Raw genomic sequence first — 18,694 nt, 5'->3', positions numbered from 1 at the left:
AACTTTTAAAAAAGCTTATGAAACACCTACCCAGCACTCCTTTGTATATGGAACTTAAAAGCAAGGTAAGAGAACTACCATCATTAACACTACAAAGGATATAAAAATGAGAGTACTTTAAAAGAAATACAAATCAAAAAACAATCAGATAAAGAAAGCTGAGCTACATCTGGCTGAAAAAATACCCAAATATCAGAGACAAGTTGAAGATTTCAGCAGAGCAGGAGAAATAAATTCTGCTACTGAGAAGCATCTTAATGCTTTGCAGTGACTTTGATTCTGACGAACATGCTTATTTATCTCAGGCAGCTTTTAGGACTTGCCAGTGGGGGCAAGAGGGGGTTATCAGAAGTAAATTTAACAACAAAAGGTTTGCACATTAAATCTTTGTTTCAACACACATTCTGCACTAAAAATGTCTTTTTGTAATTTGATCTAGTTTACTTTTAAATCAGATTGAAAAATCGCACTTTCAGCAAGGAGAGTGTCCAGGTGGGCAGCTACTGCAGAGAAGCTATTACAGAACAGCTATTCTAAACTATTTCCCTGCACTATACATACGGCCAGTCTACCCAGAAAAAGAAACGTCCTGTTGTCTTCAAAGACACTAACTATTCAATGTGACAGCTTGCTGGATCCAGGCAGCATGAATGGATCTGCTTTTGTAGCACGATGCCTCTGAATAAGACACTGTTTCTATATTTTAAAGCTAGACCTTATTATTTTAAATGAATCTGTGGTGAAATCCAGGGAATCGTACCCCTTTCTGGCTTCCATGTGTGTAACTGTGCGTGCTGACAATCCTGTGCTCAAGCAAATGGCAAACTTGTGACTGGCCTGCATGAGGCAGGACCACGCTTCATTCAGGCAGGATTGCCACACCAGGCCAGCTGCCCTAGAGACACGCTTGTGACTCCTACTGAAGTTAAGAAGAAAGGAGATCAGCTCCCCTTGTGTGTGCTGGTTTTAAGGGAAGTTTGCACGCTGGCGCCACAGCACACAGCGCGACTCTCTGGGAGGATGTATAATGGTGCTTACTTCAGGTTGAACTTTCCAAGCTGACCATTTCAGAGCCTCCCAGATCATTACTGCTGCAGTGACTTCTGCTGACTTTGACTGTGACTTCTTCCTATCACTGAGCAAAACCTTTTCTGGTAAATGACTGTCAGAGGAGAGTGCTGTAGCCAGCAGCTTCCTCTAAGGACAGTCATAAAATCTAAATATTGCTAGTGTTTAAATATATGGTAGCTGTGGTGGTTTTTTTCCATGGATTACTTTTACATGTGAGGTTTCGGTAAGAAACTCTTCCACTGATCAGATACTGGTTGCTTTTTATTTTCTTTTAACTGCCAATAGGATCATCCAATCCCACTCAAACAGGAACCAAAATTGTGCTATTTACAGCATGAATTATTTCCATCCAATAGGTTTGACAAATAAGAGGATTTAATTAGCCAGAGAGCAAATTAAGCATAATCCCATTATATGAATTTATTTTTATTCACAAGATTATCTTCCCTGGACAAAGGAGTTTTGGAAAGAAAAGAAGGATACTTTTATCTGTACAATTAAATAGCATAGATGTTCTAAATAAATATAATGAGAAGTGCTGTTCTTTCAGCATGATCTCTTCTACGCTGTTTACGATGTCCTGTAAGATTGCCCTTGCCCCTTTCTTGGGCAGAGATTAACAGTTAAATGGAGATAAATGTGTCAAAAGGAATGAGGCAGGTTGTTAGACAGGGTGTGGGACAGCAAAGGATATTCAAAACATACTCACAGTGTTTCCAGAAGTAATTGATTTAGACACTTCAAATAGCAATGTTGTTATAGAGGTTAATCAAGGGCAAGTTTGTGAAAATAACTTCCTAAAGCATGTTCTGACATACATAAAATGCAGCTTTTCATCCTACCAGCTGAAAGCTGCTTATCAGATTTCTTCTTCCAACCGAAAATCACCTCTAATCTGCAACAGCACAGGAAGTTTTACTACAGAAGGACAGGGGGGTTTTTTGGTTTTACTTTTGTTTATTTTCTAGAAAGCAAAAAGCCACTGAAATTGGAAGTTGAAAAATTCCTTCTTGAATATTGGTAGAGATTACTCTCCTTCTGCCCTCCCCCAATACACAGGGGTTTAAAAATTCATAGTATTTAAGTTAATATTACAATTTTGGTTTTGGAGTTGCTAGGCAACATCAAAAAAAATAAACGTCCCTGCTTGAGCTCATACCTTCATTATTCTTCCACTCTCACAGAATTTGTTACACAAGCCTTCCAGGGCTGAATCCTGCTACTGTTCGAGCAGCATCGTCATTATTTGGTGCGCTGTAATGGAAATGTTTTTAACATCATACCTTAAAGATTTTTGCAAGGAAGTCTAACTGTTCAATTTATTACTAGTGTTCGAGAAGCTCTGTAGTTTTTGACATCTCTACTAATTTTTCCCCTTAAATCACCTGTCAAGTAAAGAACAAAAGAACACAACGGTTTCATTATTTCATAATTTTAATTATGTCAGGGCAGAAGGCAGAGCACATTGTCCACAGAACTGCTTGCATTGCTCTGGTCCCCTCAGCATTTCCTTCCAGAATGCCAGAACAGAGAGATTTAGTAAAGGAAATTACTTCCATACATAATTGCTGGTTAATAATTCTATTTCAAAAGGGAAAGCTTAGCTATGCTTGATGGACCACCATCCCTAGTTACTGGTGTACGTGAAAGATACTACCTTTAATATTCACTTTATCACATTATTAATCACATTCAGTCAACTATTGACAAAATTATTAGAACAAGTAACAAATAAAAGCACAAGGCAGTTCAAAACACCGCATGCCTTTTCCTTCAGTCAGCCTCACATCACGCTCACATTCAGTTTCTATTTTTCAAGCTGGAAGTAGAAGCAGACGCACGCTGGAATTTATCTGGCATCCCAAGGCCACAGAGGAAGGTTGTCCCAGGTCCTCCTCAGCCTCTTCCAGCCCCACCCAGACACATCACACCCCTGCTCTATGCACTGTTGCCTCTATTTCCACCGACCTCCAAGTCCGCTCCAGCCCAAGCAGCTGCACAAGCACAGCAGCCTTTTCTCCACTTTTGAAATTTTGATGTCCACCTCTTCCCACCTGCTACTGCATGCCTTCTGTAGGTGGAGCTACAGGGCCATCTACATGATACAACATATAGTCTGTTATTAAAACCTGTTCCCAGAAGCCATACTATTTCTTTCCTCGGTGACATAATAGTAAAGTATTTGCATTTATCACTACACTTTGGCACCAACCTGATTCCTTGAACATCCTCTTAAGCTCCACCAGCATGCCATACCATACCTGCTTTACCACAAATAAATACAACTCAGATGGTGTATGAGGTGGGCAGAGGATCAAACAATCCGTTCACATCACTTTCACATGTGTAAGTCACAACATCCATTTTAAAACCAACATACATATTGATAAACAAGCACAATTGCATCCTGTGATCCACTGCACCTCTCCACAGGAATCATGATAATGAGAACATACCTCAGTGAGCTACACTGTGAAGCGTCGGAGGAAGAGCTTCTTTTCCTTTCAATGCTGAGGTCTGTCTACTACTCTGCAATTATATCTGCACCTATTATGTAGACATCGTACATGGTAAAAAGCTGGGTTTGGTAGCTGCCATTTCTATGGCAACACACAAAATACGGAATTGAGAGCAGTTAGTTAAAAATCTGTATTCCTCAGTGTATTTAGTCTTTAAGAATAATTTAACCTGCACAGCTGAGATAGAAAAGGAAGTCAAAATCAAATTGTCAAGGAATTTGTAAAGTCCAGAAATAGTGTAACTATGAACTTTGTGAAAATTTGGATTTCTCCTTGCAATTTGCAAATGGATCTCCATATTACCAATGAATCTGAGCTAGAACCAAATATTCTGGATCGGACTATGTTAAATTCAAACTTTTTGGGGCAGGGAATGTGTTTTCCTGAACACGACCATTTCTTATGCGTAGAAAACCCAATAAAACCTACAGAGAAGTGCCTGAAGTCCCAGGTCATGTGCGCAGCTGGGTGTAGTCCAAATGTAGGCCATCTATCCAAGTTGAGAGGCACATACTTGTGCCCAGCATCAGATCAAGCAATAGACAGCAGAAGCTTTTGTTAAATGGTTATTTTCTGTCACGCAGCGTGTGTGGCAGCAATCAGAAATTAACAGAATTCATAGCAAAGGGAATAATTTTTATTTTTAAACTATGAAAATGTAAGTCAGTCTTGTCTTTGGGTGGATTATCCTTGCTACCACATGGGGATCTTAAATGAGATTTTTACAAACCATGTTATTTACAAAAAATGTGCAGTGAACTAGACAGGTAGATGAAAAGTGACCCGCTTACATTTTCTGCCTGACATTAGCTGTCGCTCTCCCTCTATGAACAAAAACCAAGCACCATTTCACCTCCATGAAATATAGCAAAACCATACTGCAGTCAAGTTTAAGTAGGCACTGATACTGTTTGTGCATTAAGTATACCCTCATGGCTTCTTTTGAACACAGAAAACATTATCTTCATTTTGCTGAGGAAAGAGCATCACGAAACTCTGACTCTACAAAAATCAATGGAAATTTTACCGCTGAAGGCAGGACATCACCCTGAAGAAGCAAGTACCAGACTCTGAAATGTATTTAGAAATCTATTATGGCATTAAATGCAGTCAGAAAGCACTGACCAAGCACAGCAGAGTATATAAACTATGGTGCTTTATAAAGCTATAAAAAGAGTTCCCCAAGATACTCTTCTCTGTATTCTGCCATCACTTTACATTAATACATGGTTGAGATTTCAGGCACTGGGGAAACATTCTGCTCTGCGAAGCAGCTGGTAATTTAAAGACAACAAGGTCACGTCAAAGATGTGCACCAAGTGTTCGGAGAGGAGGAAGAGCAGAGAAACGGTACTCTGAACTTCATTTACCCGTAGTGCACAAGAAATAGCACATTTTAAGGAGGAGGAGCAAAAGAGTGGAGGTTTAACCCCTTCACTCCAGAGTCCTTTGCCACACAAGGTAAAAATAGCGTTGAAAATATTTTCCTGTTATTTGGTGGAATTAATAAACTAGTAGATGCATTGATATTGCAACTGAAGAATAAATCCCATTTCTATATTATGCATTCTGGAATATTTTGTAACATTTTGAAGTCCTTCATACAGCTCTAGATGCGGATCTAGAGATCTAGGTGCAACATAATGCCTCTGTATCACGTGGGATGAAACTGGGGACTTAAAAACGGAGAATGCTGGTCTTATAGTTTTGCTCACTGAATCCAATGAAAACCAGACACCTTAACATAAAGCATAAGGCATTTAAATGGGGACTGAGGAGAATACAGCTAAGCAAGTGCTGTGTTATTCAGTCCAGCTGGTGAGAACTGGAAATGATACAGGAGGTACAAAGTTTCATTTCTACTGGGATCTGTAGCATTCATTTCTGACTGAACAGGACAAGGCTAGAAATGAGTCTTGGACAGAAATTTGGTGTCCAAGAATAGAGAGATTAATTTCATTGCTGTAAATCCTGCTGACATCAAGGCAAATATAGAGGGAGGAAGTCATGATCGCAACCATCTGTTTATGGATAAAGAAGAAAAAAGTTTTCCATCCCTTCAGATTTTGAGAAAAACAAGACAGCACTTGGGCAAGAAAAGAAAGCCAATAACCCAGAAAACCCCACTGAGCAATCCTGATTATAAAAATCAGAATCCGTATCTCTTCATGCTCAAACCTTTAAGTGTGCACTATGAAATAAAACCACTCTCCCGCAGTAGTGTGAAACACAAGAGATACAGATATGTCAACAGCAGGGAATGATTAAGATACGTTTTAGAGTATGCACCTCCAGAACATCAATGCATCTATGCTTATTATTACCAACACTAAGAAATGCTGCAGAGAAAAGTGGTGGACTGCAACTCCATCATAAGAACAAGGTTAGACATAATTGTTTGCCCTAAAACTTCTCCCAGGCATAGACAGCTGCTCTTCATTTTATTAATTATTCAAAAAGGTATTACTGCTTTAATTTGCTTGCTGTGCATGCAGGGCAATAGGTTTGTTTTGTAATGGAAAATCTCATTTGGAACAGTATAAAATAGATGCAGCAGATTGTCTTATTTTGATGTCAGCCTGCTTTTTCTGGCTGTATGTTTCATCAGTGTCAATGGAACCACCCTCAGCCGTAAGTAGGCTATGCTGCTTCTCCCCCTTCTCTCAAGGACAGAAACTGTAGTCACGAAAATACAGATTGTTTACAGTAAACATCCTAAAAAGCCATTAATTATTTTTGGCTGCCATAATATGCAAATATGCCTAATTTCTGTAGAAACTATAAAAATCTCTGCACTTCCAATCAGATGCCACTGGGTTTATATTAGTACATCATGAGATCAGCAAAATGTATGAGTCTAATGATTAAAACATATTTGTAGTATTTCTGTCCCTTCTCCACTTTCTCCTCTAAAAGTGAAAAGTAACTCTGCTTTTTAGAGCAGAAATTATACTTCATGCAGTAATGATGACAACCACATGGATTCTAAACAAAAACAATGGCTTGCACGAACAAGCACCCACTGTACTCTAATATGCAAGGGAGAAGCACTGCACTATTGCCTGGTAATACAGTCATAGTTTTCCATCTCTGGCATTTACTCAATTTTCAGATACGAGTGTGAAAATTTAATCCACTGAAAAATCTATTAAGGAGGGATTGCAACAGAACTAGCACTGAAAAAACCAGCTCCTGAAATGAAAGACAATCAGAATAATGATGTTAGAGGGCCTCTCCTGACAGGGCACAGACCTGGCAGTGCAAACGTCTTACAGTAACTTATTTGCCAGTTAAGGATTTCTCCAGCATGGAGCCATCCCACTCATCATCCATCCTCCTTCCTTCGCATTCCACAATAGGAATGGGGAATGACAGGGTAATACTGTGTTTACTCTACATATAACTAGTTTGACAGCCCTTAGAGTGCTCATGCAGCCTGCACAGATAGAATGGCTGCTCTACTTATTAAATTAGGCTACTTTATTTTAAATTGGTTGGGACGTGGCCAAAATTCTACTAGAACTGGCATGCTGCAGTCAGGGCTTAAATGCATCTTTGTTCAACATCTTTGGTTGCATGGAAAGGTGCTTGCTCCGGCTGAAGTGTGAGCTGGACCCTAAGCATAACATCTTCAACACCTTCCTCTCCATGGCTTTGTGAAGCTAAGTGGCCTAACAAAGACACATTATGTTTAGTGGTCCTCAAGCCTTCCCCTTCCAATAACACAAGTGCTCCACCAGTTCGTCATGAATCGAACAAGGCTGGACTTGTCTCAAGATTGGGAGCCTCAAGCCTGCAACACTAGTTAATTAACCCATATTGCTCTTTACTAATATATACTGCACACAAAAGGGTAACTAGCTCTTTATATACAAGAGTAAAAACCATTTTCCATACTAAGAAAGAGAGCTTTTGTGGCCCCACCACAGGGGCATGGAAATTTGGCCATGAAGGAGAAAGCTCCATAATCAAAATCAGAATCATTTTACTAGAAGTGAGTAACTAGCAACGAACCAGGCTGCAGCTATAACACAGCTGACAGCAAGGATTGGGGATGGACTGCTTTTTGTGAAGAAAATAAACGTGAGTCAGTCTTCCTTGTCTTTTTTTGAACAAGGGAAAACAAAATAGTTTATAGATTCACAAATTAAAATCAGTTTCAGGAAGAATGCAGTGAAACTTAGTGTGAGAGCACCACAAGAGAAGAGCCAGTTCCACAGTTAAGGGAAACCCTGAATCCATTCATTGCACTCTTTTTTCTACTATTCAATTTTATATAATATTCAAATTTATTCTTCATTAAATCCCACCGCTTTACTCTCTAAATACAGCCAACTTCTGGCTAAAGATTTATAGCATGCTGTTTGAAAATACACCACCTTTTTCAGTGAACAGAGACAGGAAGGAAGCAAAAAATGTTTCCCCCTTCACCTCGCTCATCCTCCCTCCCCTCCCTTCCACCAACAAGCTGGTTTCATGCTTGTTGCTCTACTTCTGGATATGATCATACGCTGGCTCAAAACATTTGCCTTGCAGGGACAAAACCCCACCAACTGTACAGATCCACATTTCTGGCTTCTTTTTCTTCTTCTCTTCCTCACAGCATCTATCTTTCTCACCTTCCATTCTTCTTTTTTTCACTTCTTTTTCTTAACAACCATCTGGTGCATATTTCAGAAGACACAGTGCAATTAACTGAAGGGGAATCACCAGAAAAGACTTATGCACCCTTTAATCCTTTACACTTGGAAGGTGTAAAGATGGCCAGCATGGTATACCAGCTAGCAATGAAAAAACAAACAAACAAAAACATAGAGAGCCTAAACCACATATTTTTGGAAAATGTCCTTTTCACAATAGGAAACATTATCCTAAAGTGTAAAACACTGAGTGCATTTTACAGCTTGTACTAGTCACTCGGTCCTTTCAAAATATTTTATGAATTTTGCTTGCCTTGTTTTTTTTAATTTTAAATCATTTACACGTACTTTCCTTCTTTAATGTATTAGTCAATCTTAAAAGTGATTTACAAAAGAAGTTGGTACTATGTTTCCTATCTGACAGGCAGGAAACTGAGCTACAGACAAGAGACAGACCAAAGGTCAAATAGCTGGCTGCTGGCAAAGATAAGGCTAGTTTCCATTTCTCAAGGCTTCCAATTCAATGCTGTAGTGAGTATGTCTTTCTACTTCTCAGACTGTGGGTGAAATCAAGTTCTTTCAAGATAGTTTTTACATGAAATATTTAATAATTGCAAAAATGGCACATTTACAAAAAATTTTGTCTAGGCACACAATGCAATTCAAGTATATTTGTATATATACTATGTATTACTTGCTGAATAAAACTCAGTCGTCTCTTCTTTTAGACAGAAAACAGATTTCTGTATGCTTTATGACCACACTATATTAACACAATAAATGCAGCAAGACATTTGTTTCAGCCAAATAAAGCCATCCAGGAAATCCCAATGAGATGTTACCTACCAAATTTTTGGTCAAACCTCCACGCTGGAACGTGTGCATTGTGCTTCAGGTTGCTGTTTGTTGGCAGAGGCACTGTTACATAGATGGGGCCATTCACAGGGATTGGAGTCCCATCGCTGTTGAGGAGGTGAACGCTGACTGCAGTGACAGGGGTGAGGTCATACCTAGTGCTGTTTCCTACCAAGAGAATGAATGAACACTGTGACCACAGAATTCCCCAGAATTTACACCCATGGAGTCCAACACCACAGTACTGCACCAGCATATTTCGCAAGAGGTGGCAGCAGTAATCCTCCCTGCCTTACAAAATTCACCAGACAGACATACATGCTTCTGTATTTTTCACTTAATTTTGGAAAACTGTGAAGAAAACTACAATGAAAAAAATCTCCTGCATATATTTTAATTAATCTTAAATAAATATATATGAGTATCACACCCATAATCATGGCAAAAAAAATTAATCTCATAAGCCTTTACTATAGCCTCACATGCCCATATTATAACTAACAGACACCCAACCATGCAGTGACACTACAAGGATGATCAGTCATATGTTTGAGAATGCCAGGATGGGTTTCCTTTGGCCTTTCACTGAAATAAACCAAGCTAAAGGGATTATTAGGATACACAGTGTTAGCTTCTTATCTGTGAAAGGTAATAATTACTCTTTATGTTTAAACTGCATGCCAATGGGTGTTACTTTATGACAACACGATTTAAAAAAAAGCGTTATGTCAGCCATTTAACCAAATGAATCAATGACAGGGAAAATACCACATATATTCAAGGTATATACACATAGGTATTCAGGGGAAAAAAGCTTGAAGTTTAAAACCAAGGAGATCTGAAGCTCAAAGCAATAGCGCTAATAGTTTAAATTGGAAGAGATGGAGCTTCTAGTTTTATGGGTCCCTAGTGCTGCCAAGAGCAGCAGTCCTGCAACCTTCTTTGCGCTAATCCAGGGTTGTGCAGCTGCTTGTCCTGCTGTGGGGCTAATCTGAGAGAAGGAGCAGGGGTGCCTGGTTGGCAGAGCACAGGGTACTGTCCTTCCTGCAATCCTGGTGCCTTACATCAGTATAAACTGCTTGTAAAAGCACATTCACACCAAGCAGTGGTACACTACCTGCAACACTGAGACACAGTGTCCTCAGGAACATGCACTATCTATCTCAGTGACTGTTCACTAGGATGAGTACATTCGAGGGAATGCAGGGAAAGCATCAAGACCTTTATGATTTCTCCTAACCGTGAGTAAGTCTCAGGGAATGGCTTTTAAAGTTGATGTCTCTGAGTAACAGCGCACCAAAGTTAAGACATCACCAGGAAAGGGGAGGGAAAGTGGCAAAGCGAAGGGAAAAAGAGCCAAACTCCTCAGAATTTTTGAATTCTTTGGATTTTGCAAGAGTTGCCAAACTGAAGACATGCATAAGCCACACAACCAGCATGTGGCTTATTTACTATAGCATCTACTCTGACGCACATTTTCCCCAAATTTCAGGGCGAGTGTCACTGCTGCAGAGCTGACACGCAAGCGGCATACATGCTGCTTTGATCTACTGTGAGCGGCAGGGCAGAAGCATATCTTCCAGAGGGACTGCAGTGCTGAGAAAACAGGCACTCTGAGGATGGGCATATAAGAAAGCCACAGAGCTAAGAGAGAAAAAATAGAAAAAATAAGGTTTGGAAATTCAATTTCAGGTTTGGAAAGCGTAGGGGAAGGCTGCCAGCCTACCCTAGCATTTGTATATTATAGGCTCCAATGGTGCACAGTATCATCCCCTTACAGCCTTAGAATATAAAACATAAATAGAGGAAGTAACTGGTGGGGAAAAAGTTGTTGCTTTATTCCCGATTTTCAATCCACTGCTTCTGCCATGCACCTATAACTTACGTCAGATGGATGCTTGTCCCCAGGTCACTGGACTTGAGCCGCTAAGTTTCTCAGGCTGATATCAGAGAAATAAATTTCTGTTGCTAAGTATCATAACCTGACCATGTTCTGGCATATACAAATTCCTAATGATAAAAGGTATAACTTCAGATCTTAGAAACATTTAGATTAATACCTAAGATTAAATTACATATTTTACTTATTTTTAGACATTGAATGTCTTGAATTTCTCTTTCATTACTGTCTTGATAAAGCTTATCTGCCTAATATCTGTAAATATGAGTTTTCATCCCCAGAAAAAACATTCTGATGGTGAAACACTTTGCATCTTTTTTACTTAAGATGTACTGATGCTTTGCTCAGTGCTGGGTTGAACAAGTTATATTAGAAGATGGAAGAAATTTCTGAAATCCACTGACCTCTGGCAAGAAGAAATAATCCTTCAGTTTTCCACCTTGCACAGTATGTAAATGCTCATTAAAAAGATAATTTTTTTCTCTTTTCTGTTGTGAAAGTAAATTAAAATCAATGCTTATGAAATCCTCACATGCTATAAAAATGATAAGCACATGCACAGATTAAATGGGAATGGACTTCAATAAATGTCAGCTTTCATTTCTTTCTTGTAATTTTTGACTTCTGGTGACCTGTAAAGAGCTCTAAAAATAATCAGAGGAAAATCCACTGTGATTTAGACTCGACTCTTTATAGAAAAGCCTACAAACTGTAGCGGTTTGGGAGTAATGGTTATTAGCCAGCTTTGTCCATTACTGCAGCTGATGGAAAGTTTTGTTTAGTTTGGTTAAAAGGACAAGATATTGTGAAACCAATCTGTCCAACCGGTGATTAATACAAACAATAAGCTAATACTATACAGGCTTGTCACTACTTGCAGCTGAATTCTTGGAATTTTTATGTTTGGAACATGCTGATTCACGCAATGAATTTTCACTGCTCCATATTCAACACCCATTTGGGATTTAGTGGAAACTGTTGAACTCATAGATAATAGGTTTTAGTTAAAACAACTGTAAAGTCACTCTGGATGAATACTAGCCAGAGAACTGAGTTGACTGAAACAAATGGGAGGACCTCTCCAAAACTCTACAGACATGTAAACAGACTGTGAAAGAACGGAGGAGTAATTGGGGGGGAAGAGAGGTGAGAGAGAGGGGAGAAGGGGTAGTGTTCAGGAACACTCCAAAACTTCCCATGTACGTAAATGCGAAGTTTTTTTAGAATTCTAAAGGTTTTACATATTTTTCTTTTGAGAACAGACTAAAATCACCTCAGCAAGTAGTGATTTCATTTTTTATTCCTTCAAAAGCTTTTCAGGTGAAATCTTCACCAAGTCACTTGGAGATGAAGGAAAGAAAGTCAACCCAAGTTTAGGATTTTAAAGTTCCATGTTTCCACAGGAGGAGAAACGTCTAATAAAAATGGAGAACGTTTCACCTACACTACAGTCCATATACAAATATATTGTATTTGTAGTCTGTATTATACCATACTGAATACTAATACTACAGCATTCAGAAAACATGGCTCTTCACAGTCTCTTAAACCCCATCTGCCAGTCATTTTGGTCTTTTGTGACATACTTTTACTTGAAGGCTAGTAACAGTCAAATCCAGGGCCCCCATGCTCAAGTAGAAAAGGTTCTGTCATGCAAGCAAGCACATTGCTAAAAAAACCAAGGGTGCGTTCACTTGTTTTGTAGGAGGCAAAGCAGGAGAAAGATGATGTCCTGGCTATGTAGTTCTCAGGAGAGTGATCATCCGAAATCTTGGCAAGACCTGTTTTCACTAAATAAATGCAAGGGTGGGAAGTTGGGCTGCCGAGCACTAAGGAAAGATTTGGGAAAGAGGAATCCCACACACATTGCGAACAGTTTCTTCAGTGGGTTTAGAGATAAAAAGAAAGGAGATGAGGAAGGAGACAGACGAATGAGATCAAGTGCATTCCTTCGTTTTAAAAAAGAGATAATGAGATATTTGATCATGTCTGAGTATGAAGAGCCAGATAAAACTGACGGTTGAAGATGAGAATAGGGAAATAACAGAGAGGGAGAATGAGACAGGATGAGATGTACTCCCTGGAACAGACAGAAGGATTGGAGTAAGGTAGCACACATTTCTAATCATAATAGAAAAGGAGATGTTCAGATTTGTACAAAGGGAAGTTTATTTTGCCCCCTCCCCTCTCCCCCCCCCCTTTTTTTTTCTTTTCATTTTCAGGGAAAAGATAGCAAGCTCAGTATATACACGACCTAGCATTCAAAGTCACCTAGATCAACACATCACAAGTAAACATCCTGAGAAACAGCAGGGGGGGACCTCAAGGGGTTATTCAGCCTGCTTCAAAGCAGGCTCTACTACGCCTATGCCATCCTCGCAGGTGGTTGTCTAACTCTGTCCAACGCCCTCAAGCAATTGATTCTACAGCTTAAACTATTCTCACCATAGCAAGGTTTTCCTCATGAGTAGTCTGAATATCTCTTGCTGCACTGCAAGCCCACTGTTGCTTTCCACATCAATAGGAACACAGAGAAAACATTATTCACTTTACTCACATCAGCGTTTTATGAATTCAAAGAGTTCTGTTCCCAATTCTTCTATTTTTCTCTAGCCTACACAACACCAATTATTTCAATTAACACTAAACGAGAAGTGGAAGATTAGCAGGCAGTTGCAGTCATAAAAATGTATTACAGCTTTGAACTGAACAGTGGTTGTGTTTCTACTATGAATTTTCACTGTATTCCCTTTGGTGCTAGATGAATTTGCACATTTTTGGCTGAAGCTATATTCAAAAATATTAACAAAGCCATTGAAACAACTCTTAGCTGAAACAACAGAGTATTGAATCCTTGATATATAGGCATTTTATTTATTTTTAGAAAAAAAATGAACAAGAATTCTATGGCATCCTCAAGTTAAATTCTCTTTTGTCCTTCACACTAATTTCCATTATTGTATGTGCATGTGTGACACATTTGGAGACTCAGCTCTAAAGTACAAGTGTAACAAACTCTTCTGATCTCCCAAGGCCAGAGTCTTCATCTTTGCTATTCAGTGGCCACATTTAAGGGACAGTGGACCTTGCTCTCTTGCTTAGTGGAACAGCACCTTGGTAGGGCAGTTGAACCTATCACATCCCCTGAATTTTAAAGAATGTTTGCTGGAATGGGGAATGGAAAAAATTATATGCTCAAAAGTTGATCCCTGGACCAATACAAAATCAGAGCAAAACCAAAATAGTGGGTTACCTGTTCCATTTCCATCTAATCCCTGCAAATAAGGAAAACTGTCCACTTCCCAGGGTGAACTGGCTGCAGTCAGATATGCTGTCAAATCGCTGTAGCTAGTGTTCTCTGGTAATTTCACAGATCTTCTCTGAAAGTGAACTTGTGGCTGAGTCCGTGCACCTAAAAAAATTAGAAGTGACTTTATATCCAAGGTGGGCAGAATATGCAGGTTTTCCTATTTATGGAAGCACATTTACAGTCTTTTTCTATTATAAACTGCAATAGTTTGTGAAGGATAGAGACATCAGAGGGCTATTATGAAAGAGAAGGGAAAACAGTATTTTTACATTTATTTTGCACTTGTGATTATTTTTCCACAAGTATTACAGAGCAAAATTGTGAAGGCACCTAATGTCAGAGGCTTTTCTGACTATGTTTTTTCCCTGGATCACGTCCAATTTCATTACATGCTTCTTTTAATGTATATAACTGAAACTAAAACTGAGTTCAGAGGTAGGGCGTGTGAAAGCATAGAAAAGTATCCTGTTGTTTATATTTTATTTCTCCTGAAATAGCAAGATAAATGTAGTTTATACTCTTTAAAGTGATTTTCTAAGAGACAATTCTACCTGTAGTCCAAATTAACTTATGTGATTTCTGTATTTAATTTTTACAAAGCTTTGGCCACGTTAACTATCTCTAATACTGAGATAACAATCACTTTTCATTTCAACCACTGGATAAAACGATTTACTTGACAAAAGAGTTTACACATTTTCCGACATAAAGAACACATCTAAACAGAACCAGGTTAGTTGGCATCTAAGATTTCTCTCTTTTCCTCTGTGTTGTACAGTTTGAGTGTTTTTTTCAAGATCACTAGGTGTTAATTGAGGGGTCTTTGCTGCAACATGATTTCAGACTGTTTTATGTACTATGGCATTTCATGTCTCATTTAAATCCCAGTTTATAAAGTTAACAGTCTTTTTTCAGTGGATGCTCACCATTACCACTGTTCAGCAACACACAGCAAGACTCCATCTGCAAGTCTGTGTGTGCAACATGCAAATTAATTTTTAAATCAAAAGCTATTGCATTCTCCAGAGCTCATTTTGAATACTGACAGAACACTCCCCACACAGCACAAAATCAAGAGGCAAGCAGGTTTTTTCTTAATTCGCATTTGACTATGCAGTTCAAAGATGTCAACTCAAAACAATTTTGCTTCTTTTCCCCTATTAGTCTCTGCCAGCACTTTTAGGTTACATGTAACTTCACTGTAAGAAAGATTAAAGAGCTTGACTCACAACTCCTAAGCTTTGTAACTGCCAACATCACTAACCAGGAGACTGGAGTAGGAGCTCTAGCTATGAGAAAACATAAAATTCCACAGGACAAACTTTGTATTGGCCAACAATAATTGCTACATAGGCAGGCAAGTACCTCCAAAGAGCTGATCATTGTTTAGCTGTCATGTCTCCAGTAATTCTGCAAGAAAAAGCTATAAACCAAGTTTTCTAATTTCTGGAACATGTAAGTATTTACAGCAGACTCTCAGGACTGGCAGTATCCTCAAGTCTTTAAGATAAGCATTAAAAAACACTCATGTGAAATAGGAAGAAATCTCCCTTACCCAATTTCTAGGCTTAAAAGGAAAACAACATAAAAGACTAAATAAATTGACTGCAATGAACTCAGGGAAGATTTCTCTCCTGAGTGCTCTGCAATATCGTAGTAGTTTGCTATACCTTGGGGACAGATCTGCTCAAGTACTTGGGAACCTCTGACTGCACTGCTGAGCAGGCTCCTACAGCCTATAGGGATAAGCATTCAGAGTAACAAAACAGAAAAAAACCCAAACACAATAAAGAAACTGGCATTAGGATTATCACTAACAGTTCAATGCAAAACTGTAGGATTTTCTGCAGTCTGAATGTCTGGTTAAGATGAATTATTAAAGTTGCCAAAAACCAATATTATATTTCCAAAGATCTGAACTAATCAAGAATTAAAACCAAAGTAACTGCTGCTGAGTATCTAACACTGTAGTTTATGTGGAGGCTCTACAGTCTTCTATTAACAAAGAGCTGTTTTGTAGCACTGGGAGAGCACTGAGCTTCCAAATTTTAACTAGATAGGGAGAACTCAGAAAGCCAATCTTAATTTCTTGAATCCTTCAGGCAGCACAAAGCTGTGGCTGAGCCCCAAACCTGGCAGGAAAACTTGGATGGAAATTTTAAGGTGGAAGAAACAGCTTCCTCTGTAGATAGGGCTTATACATACAATAAATCAGTGCAGAGTAGTCAATTCACACTCTACATTAACAAACTCCTTGATGCTCACATGAAACCTGCCACTCACCCTGAGCCTAGCCTCAGCTGGATCTCTTCAAACCTGGCAAGAGCCTTCAAAGGGGCAGGATACTGGGACCTACCAGTGAAAGGCTTGTGAGGGAAGCAGCTACCAAGGCTTTCACCTTCTCTCACCATCTTGCTAGAAGATAATCCAGTGTATTCCTTTAGCAGAGGTCATACAGGATTCGGGGGCATATGTTTAGGAATAGACTTACGGAGGGAATTGGAAGTGGTAAAATGGAGAGAAAGACCTGTACTGACCTGACCCTCTTTTTTTCAACAAGTCAACACTTATCACTGGGAGTGGATTATTATTGCTTCTATTGAAGATATCTGGACAGCATGCTGGGACATTTAGTCTAGGTCATGCTTTGCCTAGAAAAGCTGGACCAGAGATCCTTGAGGTCCCTTCCAACCTGGTATTCCATGATATCTAGTTTCGACTTATAAAACCCAAACAAAGCCCAAACACATCCAAGTATAAAATTGGCATGTGAGCTCTCTCCACTTGGTGAGTGCAATGAAGTAAAGGACTGCTGAGCACTCATCTTATCTTCTTTAAACATCCTCTTGTCAACATGCTGGCCCTGCACTGAATCACACAATGATTCAAAGGCTGTCAGCTCCAGTTTGCTAGTGCACACCTGAAGATGTAACCATCTCAAAGAGTCCCTCTAGGGAGCCTCTTGTCACAGTGAATACGTGACACACGGCATCACTGGCATTTGAGCTTCAGCCTATGCAAAATAACATTGAAGTATCATCAGTTCATGCTCTGATTGCTCACATGTCAGAGGCAAATAGAGGGTACCCATACAGCTCCCATTCACTGAATGCTGAAGTTCAGCTCATCACTGGGCTGGTATTAAATAACTTAAATGACCCAGTGGCTGGCAAGCTCCATCCATTGCAATTACTGACAGAGTAGAGCCGCAGATTGTAATGCCATCATGAAAATGAAGCTGGCTGCATCGACTCAGACAAACTTCTCAATTGCATGGTAAGTCACTTGCTTGATTAATTATTCAAAAGGAACTGGTAACTTATTGTACCAGACAGGCCTTTCTTTCCCTTTGATTGATACTTCCAACAGCAGTGTTCCCACTCTGTTCCTGGGCATAATGAGTTCTGTTCTGCTCTCATTTTTGCACTAAGGTAACTCTTGATCAGCTCTTTTGAAGCTGTGTGAAGTTACTGGGAAATAAACTGGACAAGTAACAGAGAAAAACTAGGTCACAAGGACCTTGGATCAAGACTAGAGAGGCTCCATTCAAATTTTAGTACAATGTCTAGGCTGTCTTTTATTTAGGTTTCATTATAAGATAGAATTCCCAAGAAAAGGAGTGTGGGCTGGTCCCATAAAATAGTTTTTACTAGACAAGACTGAGGGTTCAAATCCCAACCCTTAGAGTACTTTGGGTATCACTTTCTTCCTTTATCCTCTTTCTCTGCTATACCAGCAGAACCAATAATATTATTCTAATTTATATATATAGGGGACACTGGATCAATTCACTGAAGGGAGCATGATTATGTGGGAAATATTTATGAATGTCACTTGGTTGTTAAATTGTCCCTGTTGTTAAATTGTCCCTCTAGCCTTTTAACATCATCTATTTGAAGAAAGGAAGCTGTAAATATGAAAAGACTGTTCTTTTAAAGTTAACTGCATAATATTAGCACTTTTGCATAAGAATAAGAGTATTTAATACACTGTGCTAGTAGAATACTGTTGGCAAACGACATGTCATGTCTTGTCTAATGGAATCCCTTGTGGTTTAACACAGTTCACTGTCCATCTAATCTACCCCATTAGATAAAGTCAGCTCTCAAACTGCTGTATGTATGTATGTATGTATGTATGTATGCTAGAATGTATGTATGGCAGCTGTGCTGTTCTCAAGCGCCTTCTGAGCCTCCCATCAGCTATGTGATTTGTTTAGTGCTTTTTCAGCTCCAGTTGTATCTTACTGCTATCATTAATGAAAAGCCTGTTGTGTCTGGATGGTTTCTAACCATGGGAAAAAAAAAAAAAGATGTCAGGAAGGCATAATTGTATTATATTCTCTCAGATAAAACAAGGTTCTCTTAGAATATTATTAGTATTCCTATGTTTATTAACT

General features: G+C 39.1%; 1 protein-coding gene across 2 annotated transcripts in view; it reads right to left on the bottom strand.

Annotated features, from left to right (window-relative positions):
* Window positions 1-18,694, bottom strand: part of FAM171A1 (family with sequence similarity 171 member A1) — an 89,382-nt gene that overhangs the window by 10,971 nt on the left and 59,717 nt on the right. For both annotated transcript variants that reach the window (XM_030498885.1, XM_030498893.1), the window contains 2 exons: window positions 14,239-14,397; window positions 9,077-9,253 (listed from right to left, as the gene is read on the bottom strand). In XM_030498885.1, coding sequence (XP_030354745.1) covers window positions 9,077-9,253; window positions 14,239-14,397 — 336 coding nt within the window. The remainder of the gene's footprint in view (window positions 1-9,076; window positions 9,254-14,238; window positions 14,398-18,694) is intronic.

The sequence above is a fragment of the Strigops habroptila genome, chromosome 1 (assembly GCF_004027225.2).
Source record: "Strigops habroptila isolate Jane chromosome 1, bStrHab1.2.pri, whole genome shotgun sequence".
Classification (NCBI taxonomy): domain Eukaryota; kingdom Metazoa; phylum Chordata; class Aves; order Psittaciformes; family Psittacidae; genus Strigops; species Strigops habroptila.
The sequence above is the reverse complement of the archived record's forward strand: the minus strand, read 5'-3'. Positions and strand labels throughout refer to the sequence as shown.